Source organism: Nymphalis io, chromosome 20, assembly GCF_905147045.1.
Source record: "Nymphalis io chromosome 20, ilAglIoxx1.1, whole genome shotgun sequence".
Taxonomy (NCBI): domain Eukaryota; kingdom Metazoa; phylum Arthropoda; class Insecta; order Lepidoptera; family Nymphalidae; genus Nymphalis; species Nymphalis io.
This window is the reverse complement of record NC_065907.1, coordinates 10573542-10587040: the sequence shown is the minus strand read 5'-3', so window position 1 is coordinate 10587040 and position 13499 is coordinate 10573542. Positions and strand designations below refer to the sequence as shown.

Sequence of the window (13499 nt, the reverse complement as noted above, 5' to 3'; positions counted from 1 at the left end):
TATTCGCGATATTGGAGCATTCTGTCCAAGTTTCGTTTGAGTGCGGTCAATATTAAAGAACAGACATGGGTTGCGAGGAGGTCTTCATTATTCACAGATAGAATCTTATCTATCATAGTTGCGCGACATATACCAAACATATTCATATATTGGGTATTTGTAACGTGAAAGTAGTGAGTAGAAGTGTTAATTGTAATGTTAACTCTATATGTAAAATCGATATCGATATTCGACAATATTTATTCCTATCTAGTCCATCTACCATAACGTAGACCATCTTTTATGACACTTGACACTAGAGCTACGCTACCATAGAGTATGAGGACTACAGCACCTCACTAGCGAATATTAGTGCTACTAATACTAATATTGTAGATTGGCACTTGGCATTCATCTATTTTAGTTTTGTTTAGCTAGCTAAACAAAAAAATAATATTCGTAAGAATTAGAAAAAATGGAAGCTACACAAAACGAAGTACTAAAAGGAAGTTCAGATAATGCTTCACCGGAAAGTAAAACAGAAGTAAGTATTAAGTTTTAATTCAGCTTGTTTTATAAATAGAAATAAAACAATATCAGGTGACAGAGGATTTTTAAAAACTTCAACTTTAAAATTACTATTTATCTCTCATTATAAAATTAATTCGGTTTCATATTTCTGTCTTGTTAGAAACTCTTCTCTCTACGAGTTAAGTTTAAATATTGGAGTTAACTTACCTATAGTTAACCTGTACACTTTGGCGTAATGCCAAATTTAAAATGTTTACGATATTTTAGTTCTGAAGCACGTTTTATTCTTTTATGGTTAAAGAAAATCTGATGCCTCAATTTATTAAATCCTTTATGTTATACAATAACTTTTCCGTATAAATTGTTGCTATGGTTTTGTAAACAACTGCATTATTTTTATATAAGATAATTTGGTTTACTATTAAAAAACCCATTTGTTCAAGTATAGATAAAATATCAAATATATCTTTTGTGTTTGCTTTACTAAAATGAAATTAAAATAGTGTGTATGATTATATAGAAATAGGTAATTGCAATTATTATTATATTTTTGCATTTTAATTTAAAATATGGCTTTTAAAAAACCACTACTAAAATCAATATGTATATTGATAATCTTACAGGAAAAACCACCCACACAAACACCACTACTTCAAGATCCACCAAAGAAATCAAAAAAAGATGATCGTTCAAAAAAAGATGACAAAAATGTTGAACAATTCATGAAATCACTTAACTCAGTACCAACTCCTGACGAAAAACTGTCATTAGTGTGTAAGAAATATGTTCAAGCAGCTGAAGACAATAAAAAATTACAATTCTACATTAAACAGTCAGATAAACGTTATGCCTTGCTAACCAAAGAAAAGGAACAATTGCAATTTGAATACAATAAAACTATATTAGTTAAATCTAAGTTAGAAAATCTTTGTCGGGAGTTGCAGAAACAGAACAAGGCTATTAAGGTATATTTTTAAATGTAAAAGAAATAACTTCATGTCTTCTATAGTATGCCATTATATATAATTTTGACTTCTTATTATACAGATTATTAAAGTTTTTGTTATTAACTTGAAATTTTAAAAATAATATTTTGAATTCTATCATGTTATCTATATAAACTTTTTAAGTACATTTTACAGAAATTACCTTACACAAATTACAGGCCCTAATAAATACTTAATACTTACAGGAAGAATCTCTTCTCAAAATTCGGGAGGAAGAAGAGAGGCGTAAGGAAACTCAAACCAAATTTCAGAACACCCTGTCAGAAATAACAACATTATTGCAACAAAACAATGAAAAGAACGCTAAGTTGAGGGATGACAATATTAGTATGACGGAGAAGTTTAAAAGTGTCGTTCAACAATATCAGCTGAGGGAGCAACAGGTAATCTATATTACCTATTTATTTCATGAGTATCGAACAAAAGAACACAGAACAATGAGGTAGAACATTATCTTTATGTACTTCTACAATTTTACGAACCATAAACATTGTTGACCAAGCTAATTCTGTATCACATATGGCACATACATATAGTACGTAAGTGAAAAATCCAACACAAACACAAAGAGGAAAAGCTTTAGAAACTTTCTGTGGATTATCTTAGGTCTTTGATAGCATGCAACATGATATATTAGTCTGAAAGCTTAACTCTATGGCAAAAGAAAATTTAGATAGTTGATGGGCTGGTGATGAGTCTTAAAAATTTCTCATCCTCGTTTATATAAGTGTACTGCTTTATATTTTGGATGTAAAGCACATTTTAGTGTCGATGGGTTACTGGTAAATAGTAAAAAGACTAAATGTATCGAATTCACTACTCCAAACGATAATGTGTAAAACCTGGTCACTAACCATATTATCGGAGCTTAACAGAAGTATACATTACATAAAAGATGCATTAAAACAGCTTTTATTCACTTTTATTGAGGGCTTAAAGGATAAGACTAAAATTAATATTTTTTAACAAAATTATATTTATGGCTTATTGCTAAAACAGTATTTATTTTAATTGTATAATTGGAATACTTTAAAACAAGTATAAAAATAAATATATAAGTTACTGTTCCTTCATTAAACATATATTATTAAATATTTTTTAAGGTGGACAAAATGGCAAAACAAATGACTTTAGAAACTCAATTATCTGATGCGAAATTGCAAAAAGCCTCTCTAGAGCATCAAGCAGAACGAGAACGCATTTTAGCCGAGATGGAACAGATGAAGGTGACCCTCGCACAGTACAGGGCGAAGATCATTGAACTACAGGGTACAGAGACATCTTTAAAGGGTCAGCTGGCAATTTACATGGACAAGTATGACGAGTTCCAGAACGCTTTGGTGAAAAGTAATCAAGTATTTGGTGGTTTTAAAGAACAAATGGAGAAGGTAAGAACTGCTATTGCGATTTCCTAATAAATAAAAAATTTACAATATTGCAATATGAAATGTAATTTTTCTTAGTGTGTAAAGTGTAGGATGTTAAAGACTCGTGTTAAAATTTCAGATGTCAAAAAAAATTCAAAAGCTAGAAAAGGAATCGCTTTCCTGGAAGAAACGTTGGGAGACCTCACAAACTGCTCTTTTGGATATGTGTGGAGAGAGGCAGGCCAGCGAGGAGCGAGCTGCTGCCTCGGGAAAACATCTCCTGCAGATGCAGAGCTTGTGTCGAACACTGCAGGTAAAGTGTAACGGAAGATTTTTATGCTGCTCAAGTTTTATTTAGCATAAGCACCTATAAAAAAAAACACAAACATACCTAATATATTATTATACTTTACTTTGTTTAAAATAGGCTTAGAAGTAAAATTAATTAAATGTTAACTCCCATTTGTTTATTTAATTGAAAGACTACATTGACTGTGGTTGTAAATACCATAAATTTGGATTGTGCATATACGGTAAAACGTCCGCGGCAGGCGGAGCGCACGCTGCTGCTGAACACGCTGAAGGAGCACGACATCGAGCGCCCCGCGCCGCCCGCGCCCGCCGCGCCCGCCGCGCCCGCCGCGCCCGCCGCGCCCGCCAGCGACGCCAAGGTCAGCCGCGCTGTCTACTGTTTATACATTGATATTTATATTGCTTGCTATGTTGGACCCTCTTCAAACGACTCCCCTCCGTACACCCAACTCTTAGTGATATCTTTTTAGTATAAATAAAATATAATATCAAATAAATCTTGTATAAATTTAAGATATATTATTGATACGTTCGAACTCCTTAGTATCATTTTAGATGATAAACTACATAAGTGAGATACAGAAACCGCTGATAAACTATAGTTAATTTCAAGTCTTTGCAAATTTTGTGCATATTATTAATATAAGGCACAAACAAAGTTGTAATTATTTGGATCCGGTGATTGGGCGTTAATGGTTGAACTTTTTTTTTCTGACCATCATCTATCAATTGTAATCTGACAAAGCTAGAGTTGACTCCATAGTGAATTAGCTTATTTATAATTTTTTTTTAATTTTATATACCGTTGTCTATATCTTATATCCCTATACCCTGAAAATAGTTTCTATTCAAACCGGATTATTCAGATACAAATACATGTAGTATTACCAAACTGAAATTATTAAAACAATTTAGATACAAAGTTCATCAATTAATTATTTCGATTGCTTTACCAGGTCGATGCAATGGCAGCAAATTGTGTGCAACTAAGACAGAGTCTGGCGCACCTACAGAGTCAACTGAATGTCCTGACTAATAAGAATAACACTAAAGAAGAATCTCCGAAACCAGAGAAATCGAAGAAGTCGAAATCGAAAAAGAATAAGGCTGAAAAACAAGCCCAAAAAGCCAGTCAAGACAGTAGTAATACAAAAGAAGCTGAGATTGAGTCAAGTGTTAAGGAAACGCCAAAGGAAATTTCACCTACTACTGAAGATAATAAAGTTAAAAATGAAGAAAACAGCACAGATGACAAAATAGATAGTAAAACAATGGAGAGCCTTATACAAGCAATTAACATGGCTAATATAAACATTTGCGATTTAGAAGTTGTCAGTGATGACATTGATAAACAAAATGGTGAAGTGAGCGAAGAGAAGGCAGTATTAATAGAAGAAATAGTCGAAAAACAAAACAATGAACCAAATACAGAAGTTGTTTTAAACGAAAATGAAACATGTAGCGAAAATAAAGTTGTTCCAGCTGAACTAAAAGATGTCCCAGTTATGAACGTTGAACCGATTAATGAAACCGTTGATGTTGAAAAGGACAAAATTACTGGAGAAACACCAGTTAGTACATAAACATTAACGTGTATCCTATGTAAATAGACTTTTGTGGCATATTTTTTGATTCGTGTCAAATTAAATCGTAATGCGATGTTCTTTTATAAATAACTAGGAATTGTTCTTGAAAAAATTTGGTTTATTGATCAGTATTAGGATGAAAAAATAATAATTAATGTGTATGTATTGATCCGAAAGCGTTTATATATATATAGCATTTTATATATTAATTTAATTCTTGTAAAGGTACTATATTATATAGTGGGAAGTATTTTTTATACAAATTTAAAAACACTGTCCAACGATATATTTTTTTCTAGTTAATAACTTGTCATTAAACGATTCTTAGATATTCTTAAATGAAATTATATGAACTATTTCGGTTATCCTGATGCTATTCTTTCTTTTCAAGTGTCTGTTGAGAGAGAACGGAAAGAAGAATAGAATAGAATTATAAAACGTTAATGTTGACTTCTCAGAGTTGTTGCTGGTAGGGCGTTGTGCAAGCCCTTCGACAAGGTACCTTTTTTACCTTCGGGAAGGTACATTTCACATACGCTACCGCCGAATAGTAACACTTAGTATAGTTGTTCCGGTTTGAAGGTTGAGTGAGCCTGGAATAAGGGACGTAACATCTTAGTTCCCAAGGGTGGCGGTGGTGTCGACTTAAAAAAGTCGAATCGAACCAAATGAGGTACGGCAGAAATCAGTGAAACCGAAATACGATATAATCTCTTAAGTATAAATTTGTAGTGAAATCTCATGATAATAGTTGTATGGTGCTATTTAATTATTTTTCTATAATCTTAAATCTCGCGTTACGGTTTAAATCGCTAAGTAGGAATGTAAATGCCTAATAACTTTTCTACATTATTTTATGAATTAAAATAATCGTCGAAAAGTTTTAATATAATGTTTTGTATTTTAGTGTTATAACGACTGGTTGCGTTTTGTGTGATTATATCCGTTTTTATTCAGCGCAAATAATTCGATAGTGCCTGAAATTAGTTATGTCTAGTCAAATATGACCTTTTGTGTATTTCTTGTATGTGCGTGCAGAATTTTTTATATATAAATGGTAGGTTTAATGTTAAATACACTAAGAATTATTTGCTTTAATGTATAACGATACATAATTTATTTATTTACTTTATTCTTTGGTTGGTCGCGCCAAAATATATACACAAATCACGTGTGGCAACACTGGCTAGCGGAACACTGAAAATCCGTTCAAGTGTCAGCGTCTGTTTAGTTAAACGCTTCTTTGTCTCTTTCTGTCGTTAGTGATATGACATTCGAATGACGAAGACAGTATTGCTTAACTTTGCCCCGCTAAATAACGTTTATAAGGCCGTTTGATTTTAGTGTATTTGACAATTAAACATCGTTACCTAAAATGACGGTTTTTTTTAAATAGACTTTTCTTTATGACAATAAGAATATATCTGTTTATGGTTTTGTACAAATTATTTTCTTTTCTCATTATGGTACGCCTTGCATTTATTAAAAATTGATATGATTTTGACGAAATGTTCAAGTTGTATGATTAATTACATGTTTTTTTTAAATATTCTGTTTTTTATTAAATTTCCTATATATTTATGTATGTAACTTCTGATCGATTTCAATCGGGTCGCCTAATTCCAAAGAATATATTATTACTCTGCGCTTACAGATTCACGCTTAACTGAAAAGATTCATCTTATAATATTAAATGAGCAATTCTATATATATCATATACCTCGGAAACGGTTCTAACAATTTGGCTCAAATTTTGATTGATGTGATGTTTTGATATTTAAGTTTGTCTATAAAGCTGAAATATAAGATAATTCATTCTTCTTCTTCTTCGTCGTGACACTCTTGTCAGAGCGGTCGTTATCGCCATGAAGTATTATAAATTATTCGGCGCAGATGTTATTCGCCTACGAGCCTGCGCCATATGTCCCTGTCAGAGTGATATGACTGACTGACACTGACTGACAGATAATTCATGAAGAAGTGTATTTTCAAAAAAAAAAAATATAAATGCAAAATGGAGTTTATTTGTTTGTTTTTTATTCTTTCACTAAAACTACTTAACCGATTTTTATGAAATTTTGCATAGACTTTTTAAGGGGTACAGAAAGACACGTTCCCCTGCCATCTCATGCAGGCTGAAACTGGTACTAATAATAATAATAAGCACTTTTTAAGTGATGTAACAAATATTGGCGTTTGAAAATGAAGTATTGACTCTCGTGATTATTTAAATAATATCGACATACAAATAAAAGTTACAATATTACAACATAATGTAGGCTAAACAAGATTCTCGGTAGCATGCGGAAGCAATCCCGTGGCGCTTCTCGTTAAGACGGAAAGGGTACCGCTGGTTTTTAATGGGTATTCCGATGTTCGGGCGCACTCGGCGCCTTGGACTGTTCCCGTAGGGGAAACGCGTAATGCGTTTTTCCAGCGTTAAAAAAAAGCTAAACAAGATTTATTGCTCTTTAAATTACAGCAAGAGTATTATTAATTTTATATCAACTAAGTGACCAAAATGTAACAATATATAAATCCATCCCTCAGAGCAAAAATATCAAGAGAAATGAAAAATTATTGTACTCGTATGATGCTGGAATCATACAGTAATTTTGAATTTGGAAAAGATTTTCTTGTATGTAAAAAAATTAATAATTTATTTAAATTTCGAATTGCGCATTAGAAGAAAGAAACGATCATGATCTAGAAAATAGAAATGAAAACTGACCAATACTGGCGAGGTATTCAGTCTTGTACTTATGTAAGTACCTAAGCCTAGGCCACCTGAGCCGATCAGGAATTACAGAATCATTATCCAATCACCCTCGATAAATAATTGGAAGATGCAAAGAGATAAGTTCTGCGTAGTCGGTAGACCGAGGAAAATTAACCACTATTGGGTCTGGTTACGTCTAGGTGTCATCGGGCTTTTTTTTATAACTTTCAGACCATCTATTTTGTAAGAACTCACTTCGTCAGTAATGCGTTATTTTGATACGTGTATCCTTTAAATGTTATAAATAATTTCACAAAACCTTAAATTTTTCAATGACAGCGTACCAGCTCTTACATGATTCCTCGCTTAATAAATAGCTTAGATAATAGAACAGGCGAAATAACCAATAGGAATTTTAAACAAGTTGAAGATGTATTATTTAAAACAACAATTATAGTCTACATTGTATCTAAAATCCTAGGCGGAAGGGCACTCAAGATGAAGATGATTTTTGTAGTGCCATCATTTATTTTTTATTTACTTTGTTGTATTCTTAAGTAGGTAAATAAAAAAAAATGCATATCACTTTCTGACATTTCACTATCGTCCTAAATAATTAAACACACACCGTAACCGTAACAGCCTGTGAATGTCCCACTGCTCGGCTAAAGGCCTCCTCTCCTCTTTTTGAGGAGAAGGTACACACACACACATATATATATATATTTATGTAAATATATATTTTTTATATTGTCGATAGTAATATGCTTGGTCACAATCAATCTTTTGATAAGTGCTGATGCTGTCTAAGAAGGAACGCGCTTATCTTATTTACCCTTGCAGTGGAAATATCCGGAATTAGAAGAAATTAGTTAGTACAGTATAGTTCGAAGATAGTGTTACCCTCGGCGGATTTACCAATGGATATAAAGAATGTAATGTATTTTCAGCGTGACATATTTTCTAATCCCAAATCGTATTCAAAGATGGGCAAAAGGGCCACCTGAAGGTAAGTGGTTATAAGCGTTGGAATATTAACCATCCCTTATATCACCAATTCGTGTTTGGCGGTAGAATATGTGACAGTGGTACCTATCCAATCAACATTGCACAAAGCCTCATCACTAAGAAAAGGAGGTGATTGAGTTGATCGAAAAAATTGTGAGGATGCATGTTTACTCATCACTGTACTGAAGTTGCATGGGACCAGACCGTCTCCTAGTCGCCCGTCGCCTAGCAAATTGATATTTACGGGCTATGACTGTATTATATATTTCACCTCATCCATTTTTCTTAGTATAAATTAAGTTATTTTTTTATTTAAGACATTGCACCGTTTCATTATGTCGCTAACATTTTGTAAATCTGTAAGGATTGTACTCGCAATGCAACTTACGGAACATCCAGTTACCAGCCGTGTTCAATTGCCTAATAAAATTTAGCACGTGATAAAATTGCGAACGGTTTCCTCGGCCGTGACGCCTGATCTGTCATCGAATTTTATTAAACTATAAAATTAACAATGTGTTTCCGTTGCTTTGTTCATGTTGACCTAGATGTTATTAGTAGCAAAATCCTGAGTTGTAATATACACAATTTCTCATATATTAGTTATTGTTATATACCAATATCCATTTTTGTTTGATATCTGTTTGATTTTAATATAGTGTTTAGTGGTTTCATAGACGTATATTTGTGTCGTCGTAATAAAATGTACACTTGAATATAAGCTACCACCGTTCGGAATGTAGATTATCCAAACAATACAGGTTATACAGTAACGTACCAATTAGGCAGTCATATATATATGGCTCTTCAGGAATCTGCAGTAAACATTTAATGAATGAAATTACGACGTATTTATATTATTAAATCGTTATTCTACGGTAAAATGTTGGATGATGATGGATGCCTGTTAAAATCAGCTTAAAATTGCAATTATGACGGTGCATTCTTTAAAATTAAAGATTTAATAAGCTGCCTGCATAGAAACTATTCAAATATTTTAAAATAGCTTGTACATTTGATATACAATTTAATAATATCAATACGTAATTTTAAATTATTTATTAGAACATAGTAGGTAACGCAACATCTATAATTACGATATCGACGTCCTTTTTTCTAAATTTTATATAAGGAAAAGTTATTTTACAATTAGTTAATTCTCCGACTACTGATTTAGGCTTATACTTATGTAATGGAAATCAATAAACTTTATTTAAATCCGGTTATTTATTACAAATATGGAATACGTCCGAGGCAAATATATTAAATTATGAGTGTTGTGAATGAATTGTGTATGGTTTGGTCGTATTATCAAACGAAATTGTCTTGACTACCTATAGGTATATGTATAATGCAGGCATATAATTGTAACAAACATTTTGGCCTCTAGGCCAAGGTCTCTACAAAGTGTGCTACTTTCCTTAGCTGCGACTTTTGTATATTTAACTTTCAAGTGATATGAATACAAAATAATTGTAGCATTTTATAATTGAAATTTTACTACTTACAAAATATTCCCTTCCGATTATATCTTAGATACTTGTAAAAAAACATTTATTTGATGAAGATTTAAAAAAAAATGAATAACTTTAAAAATTTAAATACATTGGTTCAGCAGTGGGAACTTCTCTCCCGTTTGAGCAGGTTTGGAGCTTATTCCACACATGCGTTAGAATTTCAGTGAAATTAAACATTATATAGACGTAAGTTACATTGCGAAAGTTCGAAACGTATTTTTTCATACTATTGAAATTGAAATGTGAAGTCCTAGAACACGGATTCTCAACTTTTTTTTGTTGCGGCATACTTTTAACTATTTCAAAATTTGACGGCATACAGAGAAAAATATAAGTTTAAAAATTATTTACTTACCTATACACACTGCGTAAAATAGATTACGAACCCAATCAAATTTTATGGATTTAAATATCTATTCCTGTTAAAAGGATATTTTCTTTTTAAATCATATTATTTAATAATATTAACATAATAATATCTAAAATTTGACACAGTGGTTAAGAATCACTGTCCTAGAAGATAAAAATCATTATATCAATAATTACTATTTTTTTTCACTTAGTATTAGTTTCCGCCTACGGCTTCGACTGCGTGTGAGGGAGGTATTGGGTACCCCAGACGGGTATGAAAATCTTTATGATGACGGTTGAGTAGTCAAAGATTTAGACTTGAAAGCGTAACCAACAAACTCACTATATTACGATGACACCAATACAAAACCATAGACACTACTTTCATAGAGCACGACAATCTTTTAGATAATTTTTCACAGTCATGATATTTTTCACAACACGACATCGTTCAATAATACTTTCAAATCATTTGATAATACTCTAAAGATCTTTGTTGTCGTAATAGAATTGAGCTTGCGCAGGACAACAGTAATGAATCGTTGCTCTTAACTCTGTAAGATTACCTATTTATTGTTAGAAGGTTATTTTGTACAAACCTGAATTTATAGGGTGTAATTCCCTATGGAGTCTCCTCGCCCTTTTTGAGGAGAAGGTTTGGAGCTTATTCCACCACGCTGCTCCAATGCGGGTTGGTAGAATACACATGTGGCATAATTTCAATGAAATAAGACACATGCAGGTTTCCTCACGATGGTTTCTTTTACCGTCAAGCGCGAGATGATTATAAATACAAATTAAGTTCATGAAAATTCAGTGGTGCTTGCCCGGGTTAGAACCCACCATCATCAGTTAAGATTTACGCGTTCTAGCAAATAGGCCATCTCGGCTATTATCTCGGTATTTGAATATTTTTACTGAAATATTACCTGACTATATAAGTAAAAATATTCAAATACTCAATTGTATTGCATGTATTGTTGTGAAATAAATAATGCGGATGTGGTTTTTACGTATCTAGGTGGTATGGCTTTGTGCAAGTCCGTTTGGGTGGTATAAGTGAACACTTAGTGGTCGGGCTTTGTGTAAGCTTGTCTAGGTAAAATTTGTTTTAATTGTTATGCTTATTGGTTTTTATTTAGTGATAGGACCACCCACTAATGAAATATTCTATCGCTAAGCAACAATACTTAATATGTTGCGTTTCGGTTTGAGGGTGAGTGAGCCAGTGTAACTAAAGCATCATAACAGTTATGTTATCATAGTACCAAATTTCTCAAGAAAATAATGTAGAGAGGGAAAACAATCATGCAAATGAGAATAACCATTGTCCTAAATTGCCGTTTAACCATTGTCCTATGATCAACACAGTGATCTAGTTGCACTTTAGAATCCCTTGATCTGGGGAGATGGGGGGAGTAGAATTCTACTAATCTATAACGATTACGATACAACTTTGACTATTATATTTATTAGAATCAAAACCGTACCGGTATGATGTTGACATATATCGTTATGTCAAAACCAAAATTAATTTTTAACTATTATGCAAATAGTTGATAATTGAATTAAAAAATAGGAAAACGGATAATCGTTGCCGATTTACGCTTTGATTCGATTGCTATAAAGTGACAATTTGTTAGCAGAATTGGCTTCCTGACTGATATCTGGCGCCTGCTTCTGCTTGGTAACGCAACACGCCTTCGTATTTCTGAGAACAAAAAGTATAATCAGTAAATTATGAAGCTGCAAACATTTTTTCAGAACAGTAATTTGACGACAATTTAAGAAAAAAAAATCCTAAGTAGTTCCATAAAAATAATTTTATTAAAAATATTTATATTTAAGGCATAACATCGAAGTTAATTTTACTTCTTTATCGATCGTTAAATTAAATTAATTTATTAAATTAGACATATCTTGAAAAACGAAACGATATATTGGTATTTATTTATATATATTTATATCGGTATTTATTTATTTATTTCCTAGCGAATTTTACTCTAATCATTTTTACATACATACAATTAGAATACATCCACAGATTGCGTTAAATCATTTGAAAGCAAAAACTATATGTTTATTAATAATCACAGTTACTAATTACTTGCTGTAAAAAAAGAAGCTAAAAATAACAATGAACCTAGAAAAAAATGAAATTAAAGCTTGTACATGCACACATATATACGAAACAAATCGGTAACAGCCTATTAATGTCCCACTGCTGGGCTAAGGCCTCCTCTCCCTTTAGAGAAGAAGGTTTGGAGCTTATTCCACCACGCTGCTCCAATACGGGTTGGTAGAATACACACGTGGCATAATTTTAATGAAATTAAACACGAGACACGTCAAGCACGAGATGAATTATAAACACAAATTAAGCACATGAAAATTCAGTGGTGCTTGCCCGGGCTTGAACCCACGATCATCGGTTAAGATTCACGCGTTCTAACCACTAGGCCATCTCGGCAATACAAATATGAAGTAGATATGTAAACCTTAAACCTTTTCTTTTAATTTATTTTCGTTTGATTGCAACATACCTACATAAATATTTACAATTGATCTAGCGGCGATATTCGAACTGATTGTATTAATGAATTATTCTCCACACAACACCAAAGATAATTTAAATTAAATTTCATGGGCTTATTTCATAGTTTAATTACACGAATTTAATCTTTAATGTATTGAAAGAAATCTTAATTGTACAAATAATTATTCTTATTTTCTGTATAGCTATTTGGAATAAAGTTATCAGTCACATCTAATAATGTCGCTAGATTGTATCAATTTGTTTACAAAGTACTTACGAGTAACCCGGTGTAATTACTGTTATAAATATGTCAAATCATTAAAAAAAACAGTAAATTGTCCATGGTTTCATCTAAATATCTTTGATTAGTTGATGGTACGCCAGAAGGTTACGTGTGAGTAGGCTCTATGCCGGATACCTGTCATAATTAATACAAGAAAATAGTGAATAAAATAAAGAAAAAAGTCCTTGAATGAAATTCACGACATGAAGAATGGAGTACAAGACACCGCAGGTTTACTGGTGGTAGAGCTTTGTGCAAGCTCGTCTGGGTCGGTAACACCCATTCATCAGATATTCTGCTGCA

At 32.3% G+C, this 13499-nt stretch overlaps 1 protein-coding gene across 1 annotated transcript; it reads left to right on the top strand.

The window, feature by feature from the left end:
• Nucleotides 1-330: 330 nt before the first annotated feature.
• Nucleotides 331-6273, top strand: LOC126776335 (gamma-taxilin-like). The gene is made up of 7 exons (XM_050498789.1): nt 331-523; nt 1134-1475; nt 1703-1900; nt 2621-2905; nt 3024-3197; nt 3436-3555; nt 4153-6273. The coding sequence occupies exons 1-7, from the start codon at nt 455-457 to the stop codon at nt 4777-4779; spliced, it is 1815 nt and encodes a 604-aa protein (XP_050354746.1). The 5' UTR covers nt 331-454; the 3' UTR covers nt 4780-6273.
• The last annotated feature ends 7226 nt before the right edge of the window (nt 6274-13499 follow it).